Source organism: Nematostella vectensis, chromosome 4, assembly GCF_932526225.1.
Source record: "Nematostella vectensis chromosome 4, jaNemVect1.1, whole genome shotgun sequence".
Classification (NCBI taxonomy): Eukaryota; Metazoa; Cnidaria; class Anthozoa; order Actiniaria; family Edwardsiidae; genus Nematostella; species Nematostella vectensis.
The window spans coordinates 7,189,654-7,210,296 of record NC_064037.1 but is presented as its reverse complement, the minus strand read 5'-3'; the positions used below and the strand labels follow the sequence as shown (position 1 = coordinate 7,210,296).

The window sequence follows — 20,643 nt, the reverse complement described above, 5'->3', positions numbered from 1 at the left end:
TCTTTGAGGATAGGATTGATAATTTAGAGCGGATGGCCTGTTAAATATCTCGAATTTTAAAAGATTCTTTTGTCTTTTAACGGTTGAGGTTTCCGTCGGACCTCCGGAAGTAAACTGGTGACAATGCGGCTTTAAGACCCCTTCTGTCAAAGTAAAGAAATATTTGGTTATTGCGACTGATCTTTCAGAGTTTTTTTTTTTTTTTTTTTTGCGCAAAGTAACCTTTTACTACAAGATAAACATCTCTAATAAAGGGATGTGGAGGTGCGCATTTGTAAAGGAGCTGTATGCCTGATTTTTAAATGGCCGCGGAGAAGGCCTAAAGTAGTGTTGGGGTATTATCAGTCCATCACCCCCCCCCCCCCCCCCCCCCCCCCGCTTTTCCCTGCCCCTACCCACGGGGGACTTCCCTTTATTAATTAACAGATTAAAAATTTCTGATACTCGTAGAGAAAATGAGGATATCAAAATGGGTGTGTCCAGCATGGATTTATAGCCAGGGCATGGTCCCCAGATTTTAGACGCTGAGACACTCTGAGACTCGTTCATTTGCGTGTCCAAGGTTGTTTTGGTCATGAGTTTCTTTCCTCTCCCTACGTTGCTCTTGTTCCAAGGACTAGATACCGAAACAAAGATCAAGAGGGAGCGAATGGTTGGTTAATGGGAGTATCGACCCATTCCAAACAGCATATTATACTCATCAAGAGACCATGATGTAAGAGAACGAAACCCCCGTATTAGGGTAGGTTCCAATGATGACGTCCGTAAAAACTATTTTTAGAACAAGCAGTTATTTTTAGATACGTCTCTGATTGGTTAGCGCTCACGTTTCCTAGCAACACGAGTCTTACGCGCGATCATATCTTCAGCAATGTGATCCGGCAAAGGATGTTTCGGGAATCTTTTTGACCGAAAATACCTTCCTTTTTTACGAACGCTGTAAAAATGATCTTCCATAGAGTACGCTGGAGCCAATCAACCGTTTCTGGGACATTGAAATGCATAAAGTGCGTGATTTTAGGCTCTGGGATCAACTTTCCCAGTAAAAGTTTTCACTGCTGATTCGCAAATTAACTTAAAACACAACAATCAATCATAAATCTGTGTTTACAAAACACAATTCTCTTCCAATTCCCTTTTAATGAAAAAGATACATCCAGAACTTAATACCATTATATTCACACCGATATTACAAATAAAAGATTTCAAGTCTTTATAATGAAGTAGATCTTATTCCAGTGACAAGGGTTTCTTGAGTGACATGATTTCTGAACATGTGCGTGAAAAATTGATGTTCATTCATCTAAAAATGTTATAAATCAAAAGGCCTTCTTGTATTAAAATACATAACATAGACTCTGAGAATGCCTAGGTATTCTATCTCACCGAATTGCAGAGAAAAAGAACTTTTCAGGAGTCTGCACGATGCATCTTGAATTAACTCCGAATTCACCGTCTCCCCGATGTCTTCCCGTTCAATTATTTATATAACATTTAGATAACTAAACATTAGATAACTTAACAGATAACAGGACACCACCCCATGAGTAGCATTGTGATCATGAGCCTTGAAGAGAAGCTAAAAGGATAAAAACAGGTAGCGAACGAAGTAAAGAAGTGCAGGGGAAAAAAATTGGTTTAAAATTGTACTAGCTCGTGGTGCCCATAACCAAATATGGCGCGACGAACCATGTATGGATGCTATGATTGACAAGCTCGCCCAATCTAAATATATCTTTCATGGACGTTATCATGGGCCATGGGGATTCGTTCTCTTATATCATGGTCTCTTGTACTCACATCGTGACAAAATTAAAAATTAAGGTAAAAAAAGAGGTCAAGGTCTTTGTGACATTTTCACCGTTATGCTCTATAGAAGAAGCTGTAAACTAAAAGAATAAAATTACCCGTACTTGTACCAAGACCACAATTAAAACGTGTGTTAATCAGCTAATGAAAAATTGCACATATCATGCAAATAAAATATTTAGCGCCTGTATACTTTGCGTGATGTCTGAGTTTTTGATAATCACCCGTCAGATCTCGACCGTTATAATAATGGAAAAGGCTTCCGTGTTTTTTCGAGCGTTACGTACGGAACAAAGGTTTACGACTTGATGAGCCTCTTAATTTTACTGTTAGAAATCCTTTTAACCTGTGATGAATCCTGCGTTCGAAACAGATGAGACAAATATTGCCCCGTTTAAAGAAATTTCACAGCAACAGAGTAATGGCCCCTCAAGCTCTCCCGTCCAAAACAAGAACCCTGCGTATTCCGAGGAGAGGTCTCCTATTGAAGAAAGTCAAAGAGGTGAAAAGCAACTAATTTCGACGCTTATCTATTAGTTTTGTTAAAATACTTTGCCGCAATTATACCATGCCAATGCGTACATCGCAATGAATGTTAATCCTTTTAGATCAACGAGAGGCATGCAGTATTTAACGCAGTGACGAGAGGTCCGACTGTCTGATGGGGTCCTCAAAAAACTAACAGCCCGGCATTCCAAAATAATCCTAAGTGTTTTTCGTTGAATTTAACTAATATCTATTCCAAAACGAGGAATATTTGTTGGGAATATTCCAGCACTTTCTTTTGAATTTTGCGTTTTTGATAAACCCTGTAAACAGAATATTTACTTCCGGCACAATTGACGATTACCGACAACACACTATCCCTTATGCCAATGCGTAAATCCCGATAATCGCTCAAACTTACAGTAATCTCTCCAAAACTATCAATTTTTGTTTAAAACTGCCAAGCGCTTCAAGGTGAATAAAGAAATTTTGAATCATCATACAGCCCTGTACACATACAGGTTACAAAGCCACACTTAGAAAATGGGAACTCAGTGTAAACTAAATCTCGGGGCGAGTTGTCGTTTTTGCTTTATGCCCCGTAATTTCATTAAATTGTATAGTAAATATTTTATACTCGCAAAGCATATTTCGGGGCGAGCTGTCAGATGGCTACCCTCCTGGTTCCAGAGCCCCGAACGTCTCTATTTATGATTTAGTGGCCTCGCTGGCCGAGAGACGTTCGAGGATCTGGAACCAGGGTATCAGATTGCTTTCTCGCCCCGAAATTAATTCTATTCTATCAGTTATATTAGTTTCCTAATATGGAAGTGACCGCGTCTGGCAAAAACAACAATTTTTGGCTAAATTTTCTTGATATGTTTCAGCAGATTTTTAATAGACTAATAGAGAGGCGCTTTTTCAAATTTTATGGGTCTGCGTTTTATGGAGCTGGTCAGCGGCTTATAAGATGTGAGCGCTGAGCCAGAATCATCAAAACACAACGTTGACCCTCTGATTTGCCTAGCGAAAATATTGATAGTTCTATCTTTAAATGAGGAATAGCGATCCTAGTTGCTCTGGTGATAATCTCAAAACTTGTCTCATTGAAGGTAAATGTATTTTTTTATTTTAAGCAGCGATGGATACGACAACCAGAATTCGATAATCTTTGAGCGCGGTAGGATTTCGAGCTGGGGGTTTGGTATCAACAAGTACTACTACGATGATGATAATTTGCTGAAGTGTGACAGGGCGTCTGTTGTTTCTAAAAAATGCTAAGTATTTCTTATTTTTCTTGTGTATCAGATGTCGTTGACGACATTTGTGCAACTGGGCCTGAACAGGACTCCGTGATCGAAAACCAAAAAGATATGCTAAACGATGATGTAAAAGACGTCTTATTCGTGTACCAGGTACGTACTGTGACAGTTCTGTATTCCATGTTCCAATATTCGATTGCAGTTGGTTCAAAGCTATTATCATTTAGCTTCCAGTAAAATAACTCGAAACGATTATTCTTTATACTTGTACGTCTTGAGTGTAACTAAGGTTCGTGCATATTTTAGCTTCGCAGTTTTGTTTTATCTTCTAGTCTAACAGCTTCGAGATAGGATCTTAAAATAAGTTTATGCAAACTTGGTAACGATGGTGATCAGTCTGGTGATCTTTTGTAAAATAGAACTCTTGATTATTGACTACTTATCACATCAACCCTCCCCTCCACAACCCACGCCCCCACCCCATACATTTGCATTTTATCATCTTCACTCTGTCTGCAAGCCACATGACTTGCAGGCAATATTAGACGTAAAATATACAGACTGGGCTAATTGTCATGACTTTAGGCCCAGCAAAAGTAAGAAATCAACTGATGTATTACCAATAGTATTAACTAAAATTTTCTTTCTTTCACTTTTAGACAAACTGCTTTTTTAATATCTTTTTTTTGTTCTTTCATGCATATATGTCATCCACCAAAGTATACAGTGGTTGCTGAATTGTTCATTACTTGTTCAAAGCTTAAATTATTTCTTTTTTTCCCTTTTTTATTTAAGGATGCTGCTATCTACCTCAATGAAGGGCTGGACAATGACAGATTTGATAATCACCCCACACAACATACCATTACATGGTACAACATAGCTCACAGTACCTGGTACAATATACTTGACTTAATGGCATCAACGCTATTGTTGGCCCTGGGCCTTGCTGAGCACCCATTCAATGGAGCATTACCTACCAGCAATGTTCTGTCACTTGGAGCCCCAGTAAGTATGTCTGCATTGTACAGTCTATGGGACAATTTGTTTACTACATTTTCTGTAAGTAAGTTTAACAGATAGAGGGACAGGGCAATGGGACATATGTTTTTATATATCACTCTCTGTATGAAGTTTGTGTTCATACAGAGAGTGATATAGTGTTTCAGTGGGCAAACAGTGGGAGGATAGGGCTATGGGATAATTTTTTAGATACATTTTCTGTTAGTTATTGTGTTATTAATATTGCATGGGCTGACATGTATAGAGGGATGGGATATGACAGTTTTTATGCACTCCCTATAGTTCAACATTCATTCAGAGCAACTACAATCACACAAGGCTTTCAAAACAGCAGACAAAGGAACATAAAAAACTAGAATTTTATATCAACAAAATACATCAAGAATCAGAGATTATTCAAACTTTTCGAAAGCAGTGACCTTTTCTCTTACCAAAACCCTACCCCTCTTAATAAAGTGAAATGGCACATGTAGCATCTTAGGGTTATTGTTCATCTTTTTGAGACAGCTATAGAATAACTGCTATGCTGAAATTCCATGCAAATGTTTTTTATCTGATAGGTTCATGGTATTTTGGAGGTTACTGCTCTTTCTATGCTGGCCTGTGGGGCATTTGTCAAGATGAAATGGCAAGGTCTGAAATCATTCTTCACACATAAACGATCACTTGCAAAGGTATGGGCTATCAACGTCTCTCAACAGGGCCGTAGCAGGGGGAGGGGCCTTTGGTGACTAGTGCCCATCTCCCACCCCCATCCCCCCCATCCCCCCCACCCAGTATTTTCAAAATGTATAAGGAAGTAACCATTAAGGGTGTGGCTGCACCCCTTTCTTAGCCACCCTTATTTCTTTATTAATAAAAATGTAATAATTAGAGAAATGAAAAGGTTTGTGTCTTCCCTGCTAGCAGAGGCCTCTTTTCTCTGTATTTCGCTGGGCTGGTGTTGGCGAGGAAAAGAGACCTCTGTCATGGGTCAAAACTTTGTTTGATCAAACTGCCGTCCACGGTCGAGAGATTCAGAGTGCATGCTCTGTTCATTGTTTACTGGCCACTATTTGAGCCCACAATGACTAGCGCATGCGTGAAGCGTATATCCGCTATGTGATAATAAGCCCTCATTCGAAACGGGGTCCTCCATAGAAATATGATGCGACGAATTATAAAAGAAGCCATTTAATTATTTTCATTTAATTGTCATTCATTTATTATCTTCATTCAGAATTTTCTCTCTTTTGAATACCAAGTCAATCCTCTGTTTACAGCTTTTGCATATTCTTCTGGAATAAGCTATTCTAAGTTTACCAAAAAGTTTGGTAACATTTTCTTCGAGTCCCAATGTGCGATATTTACATTGAAGAAACTCACCTGCCCAGATGTCTTTATCCCACAGATGTCTTCATCCCACAAACAAGACAAAACTTGTCTTTGCTGCGTTCGCTGTTCACTCTTTTAAGTGACGTTTTAGGTGATTGAAATTGAACAGTTGTTTTCTTTTTAGAAGGGGAGAACTAACTGGAGTTTGATTCATAATTTGCGACAAAACTCATGCAAAGCATATTGACAGCTTTCGCGCTATGGTATGGGTTTTGGCACGCCATTTGGTCACTTAGAAACTCTCACGCCTGTGCAGCGAAACATTTTCGACCCATGGCAGAGGTCTCTTTTCCTCACGAACGCCAGCCCAGCAAAATACAGAGAAGACCCAACCATTTTGATAATGTGTAATTAATATTTGGTTACTGCAATTTTTTTCTCATAGTTACCTCCCTTGTTTAGTTTTTAGTTCTTTGTGTGATGTATATTGAGGCCATTGTTGTGGTGATAAGAAGCAAGAACCATGTCCGTGTAACAAGAGCCTTACGCCCATTGTTTTTGATTGACAGCTTCTATCTGCGAGGTGTTAGAAGGTGATCATCTGCAATTCAAAATAAGCGAGCAGTAGAAATGCTCTCACCTACTATGACTTTAAAAATATTAAAGTTTGCCAAGGAGCTTATGATCATATCCCACAGTTTTGTTGAAAATTGAGAAAACATTGGCCCCTGAAAGTTATGAGATATTTAGAAGGAAGTTATTTTAAAAGTACAACAGATTTATTATGCTAGACTTATTTTAAATCATGTGGATTTGTTTATTGTTTTTGATACTTATACAGCACTCTGTGCTACAACTTAGTGATCCTCACAGTGCAAATGTATTAGAAACAATTATAAATTAATTGCAATATTCATTGAGTACTTATTTTGACTTTTTTATTTTTGTATTTTATAGAACACTGCGACAGGTGATGCTATCCCTGCCACCAATATTGGACATGCTCGTCTTGCTATTATTTTTTATTTTTATATTTGCAATGCTTGGTACGTTTATATTAATATTTGTTTTTTATCATGTGTATGAAACTTTTCTTTAAACCTTTTTTTTAAATCCTGTTATTTATTTTTTCAGGGTTTTATCTATTTTCATCAAACCAAGATGATGAGGTACATGCAGCAAAACTATCCCTTATAAAAACAAAATAATATTTTACATAATAATTAATTAAAATGCCAAGGGATCTATGCTAATTATCCTTTGGGACCAAGGGCAACGCAGACACCGGAAGCTGGAGTATGCGTTCTGGTCCCCTGAGGATGATGCCATATTGGTTTTTCTTTTTTATGTCTACTCCTTATCATCAGAATACTATATACTTATATCACTACATGTACTTATCCAATGAAGTAAACTTGATTGATTTATATATTTCTCTTTTTTCCCATTTTTTTTAGTATTTTACCACATTTGAAAGAAGTTTTATCAGCCTCTTCGTACTACTGACAACTGCAAAGTATGACCTAATCCATACCACATTCCACCATCATATTCAATCACAATCATTATTTACAAATGTCTGTCTTCTGCCATATTCCGTTTTTTTTGTAGCTACCCTGACGTGATGATGCCATCATATGCCAAGTCCAGATGGTCTGTTATCTTCTTCATTGCCTACATCTCTGTCGCATTGTACTTCCTTATGAACCTGGTAAATCATTGCATACCTTGTACTTCTTCCAGTTAAGACTGAAATTCTGGGAATGAAAGGTGATGCAAAATTTGGTGGTTTACTGCTTTATAGGATGGGACTATGGAACTAGGAAACATTTTATCTTGCTGTAAAACTTGCAAGACTTCCAAAATTGGCATTACTTTCAGAGTTTACATTTTGGTACAGTCTAGTTCGAGTTCATAGAATTGTAAATTTCTTGTATTTTGAAAAATTCATGCAAATTTGAAAGTCTGTTTTTTTCTAAGATGATTATTTTTCATTCTAATCCTTAGCTACTTGCAGTAGTGTATGACACATTCACAAGTATCGAAAAGGACAAGTTTCGTAAGCTCTTCTTGCACAAGAGACATGCTGCGAGGCGTGCATACACACTGCTGTGCAGTAAAGATGTGAGTGAGACTACTTGTTACAGGGCTGTTGCTACCTCCCCTTGTAAACATAGAATAACAACACATGGAATAAAATGAGAATAACTGAGGCTTGTTACCTTTGAGAGGGTGAAACATGAAACAATTTCTCTCATATCCCCACACTAGCTGCTGCTCCCAACTGTAAGTTAATTTTACCTACCTGTCAACCTCCGAAAATCTCAAGGCTTGAGAATGTTTGGGGGGAGGGGTGGAGTATATTCATTTTTTGGGGGAGGGGTGGGTTTAACCTTGCAGGCGTTTGCCGTATAGAAATCTCTCATGAACAAATCCACTTGTAGATCTCATGAGAGTGTTAGATTAATTACGCTATGCAAGGGAATTATTGTTCAAATATTTTAATAGAAAATAGGCAAAATGACGATTTTCTATATAATAATTTTTTGGAAGCATAAAAATCGCTTAAAAGAGGGAGATTTGGTGCTCAATGCGGGAGAGTGGGAAAAGGGGTCCAAAATTTTGAGATACCCGCCTAATGCGGGAGAGTTGCCAGGTATGATTTTACCTAGTCCACAGAGCATCAAAAATTGAAGTATGTAATTGCCTAAATTCAAGAAGAGGGTCTTACTGTAGGTCAACATATTGAAATGTTATAAAAATGATTAGTAGAAGGCACCTCCTCCTGGCCCCTCCCTCTCTGTGGTCCCTGTTATCTGTGTCAACTGGCTAAAACTTCCCTAACATGATTACATATTTTGCAGCCACCACACTGGATATCTTTGAAGCAGTTTCTAGGATTGATGAAGTTCTTCAAACCTAATCAAAGTAAGCCAGTTCTAACCTATTAAAAGTTAGCTAATTCTCTAACCAATGCCATATCTACCTTATAGTCAACATAAAGCTGCCTTTTTTTATAGAATAAAAGAATGCTGGTTATTCAATCAAAAATGTAATAAAAGGCAAGAATGCTTCTTAAAAGGCACAAAAGAATCACAAGTGGTTGTGTTCGCTTGCGCTTGCTCATCTGCTTGTGCTACTTTGAATATTAATGTTTTTATTATATTTTTCATGATATTATTACTCAACCATTGCAACATGATTAGTTATATAGAATTGATTATGAAGAATAGATTTCAGTAGTATTGCTTTTCTGCTAAAGTGGACATCTCACATGCATTCTGATATAATTGATTGCATTTAATTTTGTTGATTGCATTTGACTTTGTTGTGGCAGCAGGGCCATAACAGGGGGTGGGGCACTAGGGGCATGTGCCCCCCGAAAATTTCGAAAAATTTTAAGAAAATGACCAGTAGGAGTATGGCTTTCCCCCCCCCCCCCTTGTTTCTGTATTGTGCCCCCCAATATTTCTAGGCCTGCTATGGTCCTGGCCAGTAATAAGATTTGACACCCAAGCTGGACCCACAATACTCTAGTACCTACATCTATTTTGTTTGATATTTTGTCATGGTTATTTTTAGACGTATTGCACAATTACATCGTATTCAAGTCCCTCGACAAGGAAGAAAGAGGGGCACTGAGGTACACCATAATTTATAAAATATGCTTACTGGCGGTATAGTCAGAACGAGCCAGTTAACCACACATATTACAAATAAGGTGTTATCTTTACAAACTACTTGGAAATAATTGATACAAAAAAAAACAAGGGAAAACATTGTTTGGAGGGATCCTTTTAATAACATACCAGCATTGTGATGGCAAAACTAGAATTCAATTGAGTGATATCTTTTACACACCCAGCACCTGCAGTAAAATAACAGACACTAAAATGCCAGCATTTCGGATGTCACAGTTACAAAGTAGTTAATATTTTTTCAAGGTTTAAGAAAAATTCATGATTATTATTTTATTGTAGTCTTGACGACTTTTATAACGTCTTTGAAAAGAAAGAGTTATCCTGGAAAAAGGTTAGTATTTTTCTTCTGCCAATGGTCACATTACCATTTGCTATTTTAGTTCTCTTCCGTCGATGGTCACTTTATCATTTCTTATTTAAGTTCTCTTTTGTCAATGGTCACATTACCATTTGCTATTTTAGTTCTCTTTAGTGAATGGTCACGTTACCATTTGCTATTTTAGTTCTCTTCGGTAGATGGTCACATTACCATTTGCTATTTTAGTTCTCTTCAGTAAATGGTCACGTTGCCATTTGCTAATAAAAACAGAAAAAAATTCCGCTTCTTATGAGAAATTTCTTGTAATAAATATTTTCTGTTATTTTCTATAATATTGAAATTTCTTCCAGATGACCAAGCATGACAATGAGTGGTTTTACTTCATCAAGGTCAAGTGTAAAGGGCTGTACTATATTTTGAAAGGTACTAAATAGAAAAAAGAAATTTGTATCCCTCAATTATCCCATTTTCTCATATCATCTATGTGTCTCCTATCGAATAAGAATATCATTACCAATATCATTATTCTTGCATCTAATTTCTTGTTTTTTTGTTTTTTTTATTATTCTTTTAGGAATCCACTGGTTGATATGTCAAAAAGCCTTCGACTACTTTATCTGTGAGTATTTCTCCCTCACACAAGTTATGTCAATCCCTTCAAATCTATCCTATGAATAGGATGACCCTTCTTGTGTCTTGGGTTCAGATCCTTTAAATGATTTAAGGATTTTTGACTCGAGGGGAGGGGGAGGGGGTGATATCCACGTGATTGATTTGGACCAATAAGTGTCTGTGAAATGCAACCATTGGGACATAATATACTAGATGGATCCAAAACTGAGATTGAAACTGAGATTGCTTTTGCCCTACCCGCAGACATTGTTATCATAGCCAACGGGTGCTCTTTCGTTGTGGAAATCATCATGTTATCAAGTAAGTACCAAGATTCTGGTTATTATTTGGATTGTTTCCTCACTAGACCTATATTGTAACGAACCTCCAATCCAAAAAACGAACCCCCCCCCCCCCCCCGGGATTAAAACATGTATCCCCCCAATGGAGGTGGGTGCGTTTGACTGAATCCATTAAAATCGGAACTTTGTTCGGTGCCCATTAGATACATTATATGGAGTATTTTTTGTACTTATTTAAATGTATTTCACAAGTATTTTTTTGTCAAGTAAGCTTGCAATCCAACAACTTGTGCAAGAACAGATAATATTTTGATAGTATGTCTTTTTATGGAAGATAGATGGTGACGCTAAAAGACAGCGTTCAATAATACATGCTAAAGCCTTAGAACTTGTACTACTGTACTTCTACTATCGCTACTACCACTACTCTTGCTACTATACAGAGATGCCATCATCTGAGAGGCCTGTTACCGCGATATCGACGCACTGGTACAGCACGGTGTTCATAGCATGTAAGTGAAAATGCATGTTGGCGTATTTCACAGATAGCAGGGACTTAAAGCAACGAAAACGGCGACGCGACACTGACGACAGAAAACAATGGAATTTGATTCAGAATTCAATAGCAGCACGTGGTAATGCGCGGTTAATTGAGGACGCGGACGTTTGCACTAAAAACTCCGCTAACTAAGTTTGCTGCTGTAGAAATAATGCCCATAGTTTATTTTTATATGTTCTGTTAAACTATTATGGACCGCCACGCCCGAAAACATCCCTGCCGATCGCGTTGTCCTAGCCGTCGTCGTCATCCTTGCTTAAGGTCCCTAGTAATAAAAACAACATACTTTACGCTAGCTATTTCAAACACGTCTCCATAGATCTGTAGCAACAATACATCACCTGTATCTATAGTAACTACATACCATCTGTAAACTTTGCTACTATACGTCTACTACAACTACCATAGTTAACATCTACTTGAGATCTCCTTACTTTCTTCCTAGTATACGGCACGGAGGCGTTACTGAAAATCATTGGTCTGGGTGCGAAACAATACTTCCGTTCGGGATGGAACTGGTGAGTGATGACGTAAATATACCATTGTATATACCATCATCACTATATTTCAATTAAATCATCATAACTTGATCATTATTATGCCACCCAAAGAAACATTGCTGGAGACACACAAAAATCCTTTTATACACAAGAGCTTTTAGTAGAGCAAGGTGTTTTCTCGACATTGTTTCCATGTTTGTCGTGGCTTTATGGGGTTTTATTTTTGTATTTTGTGTTGGCTTTGTCATAATAAAAGGTATTATAAAAGCTCCCTTAATGACGTTTATCAGCGTCTTACCCTAACAACACCTCTAATCCGCCTCACGTTACTTTGACTCAATTTTGTTATCTTTTTTGGCAGCTTCGACTTCATTGTGACCGTCCTTGGTATTATTGGAGCTATTGGGGCGTCCGCCAAGAGCTTTTCCATCGCATTCATCGTCTGCCTGAGGCCGCTGCGTCTTCTACTGTAAGTCTCTCTACGTGCCTCGTTACGAAGTTTTCGAAGTCTGCCTGAGGCCGCTGCGTATTGCGCACTAGATTATAAATGTACCTGTTGTTAAAAGAATGGCCAGACGTCGAGCATTTGTACACCTATTTAAAATTGCACTCGAGAATCTATGTGTCGTACCCGCAGTGGGTATTTCACAAATGGCTCGAAATCTGGTATCTGAAAGTCAAGAGCCAAGTCAAGATTCTCCGAGTGCAACCTTATTTGAGATATGGATAATCTTTTGTATCAATTGGTTTTGTGAATGTACAGATTGTTCAAGCTGAAGCAGAGATACCGAGATGTCCTGGATACCATTTGGGTTCTCATGCCGAGAATGTTCAGGTATGTTGTGTGACATGAAAGACTTGTCCGTGGTCGTGTTGCATGACATGTTCAGGTGTGTTGTGTGATGTGCAGGACTTGTCCGTGGTCGTGTCGCATGACATGTTCAGGTATGTTGTGTGACATGAAAGACTTGTCCGTGGTCGTGTTGCATGACATGTTCAGGTATGTTGTGTAACGTGCAGGACTTGTCTGTGGTCGTGTTGCATGACATGTTCAGGTGTGTTGTGTGACGTGCAGGACTTGTCTGTGGTCGTGTTGCATGACATGTTCAGGTGTGTTGTGTGATGTGCAGGACTTGTCCGTGGTCGTGTTGCGTGACATGCTCAGGTGTGTTGCGTGACGTGCAGGACTTGTCCGTGGTCGTGTCGCATGACATGTTCAGGTGTGTTGTGTAACGTGCAGGACTTGTCCGTGGTCGTGTCGCGTGACATGTTCAGGTGTGTTGTGTGACATGCAGGACTTGTCTGTGGTCGTGTCGCATGACATGTTCAGGTGTGTTGTGTGACGTGCAGGACTTGTCCGTGGTCGTGTTGCATGACATGTTCAGGTGTGTTGTGTGACATGCAGGACTTGTCCGTGGTCATGTTGCATGACATGTTCAGGTATGTTGTGTGACATGCAGGACTTGTCCGTGGTCGTGTCGCATGACATGTTCAGGTGTGTTGCGTGACGTGCAGGACTTGTCCGTGGTCGTGTCGCATGACATGTTCAGGTGTGTTGCGTGACGTGCAGGACTTGTCCGTGGTCATGTTGCATGACATGTTCAGGTATGTTGTGTGACATGCAGGACTTGTCCGTGGTCGTGTCGCATGACATGTTCAGGTGTGTTGTGTGACGTGCAGGACTTGTCCGTGGTCGTGTCGCATGACATGTTCAGGTGTGTTGTGTGACATGCAGGACTTGTCCGTGGTCGTGTCGCGTGACATGTTCAGGTGTGTTGTGTGACATGCAGGACTTGTCTGTGGTCGTGTCGCATGACATGTTCAGGTGTGTTGTGTGACGTGCAGGACTTGTTTGTGGTCGTGTCGCATGACATGTTCAGGTGTGTTGTGTGACATGCAGGACTTGTCCGTGGTCGTGTCGCATGACATGTTCAGGTATGTTGTGTGACGTGCAGGACTTGTCCGTGGTCGTGTCGCATGACATGTTCAGGTGTGTTGCGTGACGTGCAGGACTTGTCCGTGGTCGTGTCGCATGACATGTTCAGGTGTGTTGTGTGACATGCAGGACTTGTCCGTGGTCATGTTGCATGACATGTTCAGGTATGTTGTGTGACATGCAGGACTTGTCCGTGGTCGTGTCGCATGACATGTTCAGGTGTGTTGCGTGACGTGCAGGACTTGTCCGTGGTCGTGTCGCATGACATGTTCAGGTGTGTTGCGTGACGTGCAGGACTTGTCCGTGGTCATGTTGCATGACATGTTCAGGTATGTTGTGTGACATGCAGGACTTGTCCGTGGTCGTGTCGCATGACATGTTCAGGTGTGTTGTGTAACGTGCAGGACTTGTCCGTGGTCGTGTCGCATGACATGTTCAGGTGTGTTGCGTGACGTGCAGGACTTGTCCGTGGTCGTGTCGCATGACATGTTCAGGTGTGTTGTGTGACATGCAGGACTTGTCCGTGGTCATGTTGCATGACATGTTCAGGTGTGTTGTGTGACGTGCAGGACTTGTCCGTGGTCGTGTCGCATGACATGTTCAGGTGTGTTGCGTGACGTGCAGGACTTGTCCGTGGTCGTGTCGCATGACATGTTCAGGTGTGTTGTGTGACGTGCAGGACTTGTCCGTGGTCGTGTTGCATGACATGTTCAGGTGTGTTGTGTGACGTGCAGGACTTGTCCGTGGTCATGTTGCATGACATTTTCAGGTGTGTTGTGTGACGTGCAGGACTTGTCCGTGGTCATGTTGCATGACATGTTCAGGTATGTTGTGTGACGTGCAGGACTTGTACGTGGTCGTGTTGCGTGACATGTTCAGGTGTGTTGTGTGGCGTGGAAGACTTGTCCGTGGTCGTGTTGCGTGACACGTTCCGTTTTTTTTGTGTAGCATGGAAGACTTGTCCACCGGTGGTCGCGTTGTCGCTTAATCGTGAAGAGTGACTGTTGCGCGCGAGCTTTTTTGTGATTGCATTATGTGACAGGCGATAAACAATTGATTTGTTGACTCTTTTATATTTCGATAAGTCTGTGTTTGTACTATCCTTATATGGTATCGTCGGTTTGGAATACTTTGCATGACATGCGATATTGCGTGACGTATGTGCTGTCATTTGGCTTGCGTGACGCATTATGCGTGACATATACTTTTTCTTCGTCAGGGTGGCGCTGGTTATTTTGTGCTTGTACTACTCCTACGGTATCATCGGTTTGGAATGCTTCTCTGGACTTAAGCTCAAGAACTGCTGCAAGTAAGGCATTCTAGATGCCGTTCTTTTCATGAATCGTTCCAAATATAAACACACGCAGATAAACGAAGTTGATTGTTTTATCTTTATTTACATGTAATGTATTTTACACGGTACATAATAATGTTTACTTTTTTATATATCTGGGGTTTCCATATGAGGTTTGTTAGTCCGGGCACTTAATATGAGACCTATCACTAAAAGCAACAAAACGGTTCTCTTAATAATATTGGTCAAAGGAATGTGCTTAAGGAAAAAACTAAACTGTAAGAAATCCTTTAAGAGAACATCCTGAAATCTAACGATGGAATCTTCTTTTGTCATCCATCTTGGATTCTATTGTTGTTTGTTGGCTCACTCATGAGCCTCAATAACTGTTTAACTCGGAAATCTCTCTAGTGATTACAGCCTTTTATAAACATGTAGTCCTTTTACGAAGATATTGCTGAAAGTACTCACTGGACAATCGTGTCGGTTATGAGCTTCGGAGACTAGGTGTGCTCTTGAAAAACAATAGAATCCAAGATGACCGACAAATGATCGTGTTTGTCGCTAAAACTCGGGACGTGCCCCAATATAATTTGTTAGCACTTTTAACAGGGGATAACTTTTAAAAAATTGTTCCTTAACGGATTTTGTTAAAGCCATTCTTTGCATTAGTGTTATGTTATTATGTCGAGTTGTACAATGCGTGTTTTTGCTGTTTCAGCGGTACATCAGTAGACGTCAACTATAGGGAGAGTGGCTACTATTATCTCAACAACTTTGACGACCTGCTGCACGCGTTTGGTCAGTCTTTTTGTTGTCTTGATTTCTTTTGTTCGCACTGATGATCCTTTTTGTGTCTATTCCAGTTACGCTGTTTGAGTTGACAGTCGTTAATAACTGGTTTATCATAATGGTGAGTTTTCTTAGAATTTCCACAAAATATATGATTCCAGGAAAAAATTATACCTATCAATGGTAGGGGATCTTTTGATGGCAATTTCCAATCTTTTTCCTGCAAATGAGATATTTAGAGCAAAAAGTATGGTGGGAGGGGGGAGCTACGTAGTAGCAGGGAGTGTTTTTTTGAAACTGCAGAATATCCAGTTTCTTTCCATTTGATGATTCACCTACCCTGGTCCCAGAACCTCGGGCGTCTCTCTGTTCAGTGGCCAGCGAGGTTGAGACGAGGCTCTGGCCACTCGAAGTGCTATTTCGACTTCTGCCTCACTTCCATGTTAACGTTTTGTGATTAGCATGTGTCAGTTTCACGTGGTGCTACCTTGGATGTAAACATCTCTTCGCTCGGGAATCGAATTCACGAGTATAGAAAGCGCATGAACACCCGATTTAAAAACAACAACATTCATCTGAAAACCCATGGGATCATTACTGTAGAGTTTGTGACAAAAATATGCCCATAGGAGGTGGGGAATTCAACATTTTCTCGGGAAAGTGCTTCAAGGAGGAGAAAATCGCGGATAAGCCCGCAGTTATCCTCGGAACGAGTCTATCAAAGAACTCAAGAGGCAAATAACCAACCTCGCTGGCCACTAAATAGAGAGACGCACGAGGCTCTGGAACCAGGGTATGATTTACCTGGAATAGATAACAACTTAGACAAAGCAGATTGTCCTATGATCTTCTGTTACTGTCACGTGATAACCGCGCATGTTCTGTTCGTCCAATAGGAGGGGGTGGTTAACGTGACGTCCGACTGGAGCCGGATATATTTCATGTCATTCTTCATCATTACCATGGTGAGAATCTCTCCACTACTAGAGCAACTCGTCTTAGCTTACACTTGTTTCACATAATGTTGAACACGCAAATCTACGTGGCGTGATTCATCAGTATCAAATAAATGAGTAGACAAGGGAAATTAAGGACAAAACTACGATTTCAAGAACTGTACTATTCTTGATTCAGGCTTTCATGGCATTCGGGATTAGCATTCGGCCATTTGTACGACATTCATTACCAACTACTGCTAGTTATTACGACATGAAAATTAAATGTTTACGTAGCCATGTATTTCTGTTTTTGTTTGTTCCCAGGTTGTGATGACGATTGTTGTAGCTTTCGTCTTAGAAGCTTTTCTGTTTAGAATCCAGTACCGGAAGAGGACAACTAACGAGGAAGGTGAGCCAGAACATGCGACCTTGTATTGCGTCTCGAGCATTTCTATATATCTGCTCTAGCCCCGTCCGCAGGCGTCTCGAGTGATTTGGGAATCGATTTCGGGCTTCCTGTGGCGATTTTGAGAAAGAGTGGGGACTGGTTTAGAGAAAATGGGATTTTTTTAATCTCATTTATTTTGTCCCCCTCCCCTCTTCCGGCTTCAGGTTCCGGTTCAACTCGCCACAGGAATTCCAATTCATAAAAATACTGAAAAATTACTAAAAAAAAAAAAACTAGAGGTTGAGTGACCGACACAAACTCCGCTGCGTGGGAGACTATCGAGATGCCTGCGGAGGAGGCTATGTCCGCTCTAGGTTTTACGCTTGCAAATTTAGAGCTACCACGATGACTCGTGGGTCATGTTGACGCCTTTATTTGTGTTTAATATTCAGTGGAAATGGCCATCAAAACGGAGATAAACGTCTCCTACGAAGAAATAAGAGCGTTAGACCCTCAACTCGTGGAACAGGAGGGTGTGCAAGAGGGAGAAACGGTGAGACATTATACCACAGGTAGCCTAACCTCACTGAGATGTGTGCAAGAGGGAGAAACGGTGAGACATTATACCACAGGTAGCCCAACCTCACTGAGATGTGTGCAAGAGGGAAAAACGGTGAGACATTATACCACAGGTAGCCCAACCTCACTTAGATGTGGGCATAGGATGTAGACGGTGAGACATTATACCACAGGTAGCCCAAGCTCACTGAGATGTGGCATAGGATGTAGACGGTGAGACATTATACCACAGGTAGCCCAAGCTCACTAAGATGTGGGCATAGGATGTAGGCGGTGAGACATTATACCACAGGTAGCCCAAGCTCACTAAGATGTTGGCATAGGATGTAGACGGTGAGACATAACACTGAGAAAACCACATTAAGATGTAGGTATAGGATTATAGACCGTGAGATATTATACTAAGAAAGGCTCATTAAGATGTGGGTAAGTATGTAGACCCTGAGATATTATACTAAGAAAACCACATTAAAATGTAGCAAATGGTTTTACATTATACTAAAGAAACCACATTAAGATGTAGCAAATGGTTTTACATTATACTAAAGAAACCACATTAAGATGAAGGCATAGGATGTAGACGGTGAGACATTATACTGAGAAAGTCAAGCTTTTTAAAGTCTGACGCTAAAAAAAACAATATTACTTTGTTGTGTTGGATGATGAGTTTTGTTGTTCTGGTTAATAGCTATCGCTTGAAATACCATGTGTTTTCATGTGTTCGAATCACTGAACTTCAGTCCTGTATTGATATATTTTCCTACTAAGAGCGTTTGATCGCTCTACTTAGAGCTTTTGGTCGCTCTTCTAAGTGCTTTTGATCACCGAGCGCGTCAGAGCCCAATGCATAAGTTCTGCATAAGATGGTATTACAAATTACTAACAAAGAGCATTCGTCGAGCTTCTTTCTCGTTCCTTATACAAATTAGTTCAACTAATAATTATTGGGCAATTATGCTTTTACTCAGGTCACATATCGAGGAAAACGTCACAAAACAAAGATGGATTTCAGCATTAAAATGTACAGCGATGAAGTGCAGGTCAGTACCAACATTAGTATGCCATAGAGGGGGTCATCGTCATCATCATCACCACCACCACCATCATCATCATCACCACCACCATCATCATCATCATCATCACCACCACCACCATCATCATCATCATCATCACCACCACCACCATCATCATCATCACCATCATCATCATCAATATCATCATCATCACCACCATCATCATCATCATCACCACCATCGTCATCATCATCATCACCACCACCATCATCATCATCAGCCACAGCAGCAGCGTCTGTATCTTTAGCGCCATTATTATTGTCAGCATCACTGTCATCACTGTCGCATCATCTTCAAATTATCATCCTCATCATCATCATCTCCATCATCATCATCATTATCATTATCATCCTTATCATCATTATTATCACATTTTCAACATAGCCATAATTATCATAATCATCATCATCTTCATATCATCATTATCCTCCTCATCATCATCATTACAATATGTTCAACATTGCTATAATCACCGTTATCATCATCTGAACATACCCTCTTGTCTCCCTCTCTTCAGGCGTGGGTCAATAGCGAGAGGGTGTACAATCTGACCAATGCTCTTCGCAACCAAGAGGTCACGGCTGACGATGACTATGCCCCAGAACTACTGACGCAGCGATACATCGGCTCACTCCCCAGAGGGGATAACTCATTCCAGATATCCTCCAGAGAGCAGACAGAGGGAGCTCGCCAAAGATGTCATTTGGTATGACCAATCACCAAGGAAACGGATTGACAGATTTCGTCACGTGGTATGGCAGAACTTGTCAACGGTGTCATTTGGTATGACCAATCACCAAGGAAACGGATTGACAGAACTCGTCACCTGGTATGGCAGAACTTGTCAACGGTGTCATTTGGTATGACCAATCACCAAGGAAACGGATTGACAGAACTCGTCACGTGGTATGGCAGAACTTGTCAACGATGTTTGGTATGAAATATGTGATCACAGCGACAGGCCAGGTTATCAAAAGGGGGTCCTGACCAGTAGAGTCTTACCAAGTGTGTCTACTGTGTTTGGTGTTAGGGGTGCATGGGAAATAGAAGTAGATATGCCATTGTGAGTAATTGTAGTATCAGACGGACGGACGGACGGACAGACGGACGGACAGACAGACGGACGGATAGACAGACTTGCTGTCTCTCTCTATAAATTCAGAATCATTATGTAATTTATTTTTGCTAATCATAACCTACTGATAATGCTTCGCGTCAATGTATTTATTAGATCTTCTACACAAAGTGTGGTTTATACCTTATTTTCTTCTCAATATCAAATAACTGTTGATTTTATCATAGTTTGTATAGTATCGTTTTTGCAAACGTTAATAAAAAAATAATTAATTTGTGCTTGCGAGATCGTTCTCTGCAAAATCAAAGCTACACAACTTTCGAAATTTCCTCGACATGTTTTCACTCTTTGAATTGTAGAACTGTTTCTATTTTTTAAGTCAAAACGAATTTTTGCACCATTTACAAATTGTAAAACGTCCTGTCTGATAGACGACCTGTCTAATAAAAAAAAAAACAATAATCTAGAATAATAAAAAACGCGAGATTTAAGCCCTGTGCAAACTGCGCCAGCACCGGCCTGCATTAGTGGCGAATTCTTGCTCGACTGACCACAAGGAAAAGGAAATATCAGAAAGTCCATTTCCCATTTTGACATTTCCTTTGTCTTGTGGTCAGTCAAGCGAAAATTCGCCAGCAATGCTGGCAGGTGCTGGTGCAGTTTGCGCGGGGCTCTAGAACT

At 40.2% G+C, this 20,643-nt stretch overlaps 1 protein-coding gene across 4 annotated transcripts; it reads left to right on the top strand.

The window, feature by feature from the left end:
• The first annotated feature begins 2,092 nt into the window (after positions 1-2,092).
• Positions 2,093-20,239, top strand: LOC5519692 (two pore calcium channel protein 1). Of its 4 annotated transcripts, none has more exons than XM_048725937.1 (28): positions 2,093-2,311; positions 3,604-3,710; positions 4,353-4,565; positions 5,141-5,254; positions 6,357-6,487; positions 6,852-6,940; positions 7,029-7,063; positions 7,352-7,410; positions 7,506-7,605; positions 7,902-8,018; positions 8,759-8,822; positions 9,477-9,537; positions 9,875-9,926; positions 10,265-10,337; positions 10,489-10,533; positions 10,791-10,847; positions 11,272-11,340; positions 11,833-11,905; positions 12,249-12,356; positions 12,651-12,722; positions 15,043-15,132; positions 15,839-15,918; positions 15,984-16,030; positions 16,806-16,874; positions 17,172-17,256; positions 17,688-17,848; positions 18,783-18,854; positions 19,405-20,239. In XM_048725937.1, exons 1-28 carry the CDS (start codon positions 2,161-2,163, stop codon positions 19,597-19,599), a joined length of 2,589 nt encoding a protein of 862 aa, XP_048581894.1. In that variant the 5' UTR covers positions 2,093-2,160; the 3' UTR covers positions 19,600-20,239. The 4 variants fall into 4 exon arrangements, with proteins under 4 accessions (XP_048581894.1, XP_048581895.1, XP_048581896.1 ...); XM_048725938.1 differs by having other exon boundaries at positions 2,098-2,311; positions 17,688-17,788; XM_048725939.1 differs by lacking the exon at positions 2,093-2,311 and adding an exon at positions 3,249-3,407.
• The last annotated feature ends 404 nt before the right edge of the window (positions 20,240-20,643 follow it).

What these genes read in the sequence shown, in the direction of transcription:
- LOC5519692 (XM_048725937.1), top strand. Translation starts at nt 2,161, where the DNA reads ATGAATCCTGCGTTCGAAACAGATGAGACAAATATTGCCCCGTTTAAA. An exon ending in CAGCACGGTGTTCATAGCAT is followed by an intron (nt 11,341 to 11,832) that starts GTAAGTGAAAAT and finishes CTTTCTTCCTAG; the next exon opens with TATACGGCACGGAGGCGTTA. An exon ending in CGACCTGCTGCACGCGTTTG is followed by an intron (nt 15,919 to 15,983) that starts GTCAGTCTTTTT and finishes TGTCTATTCCAG; the next exon opens with TTACGCTGTTTGAGTTGACA.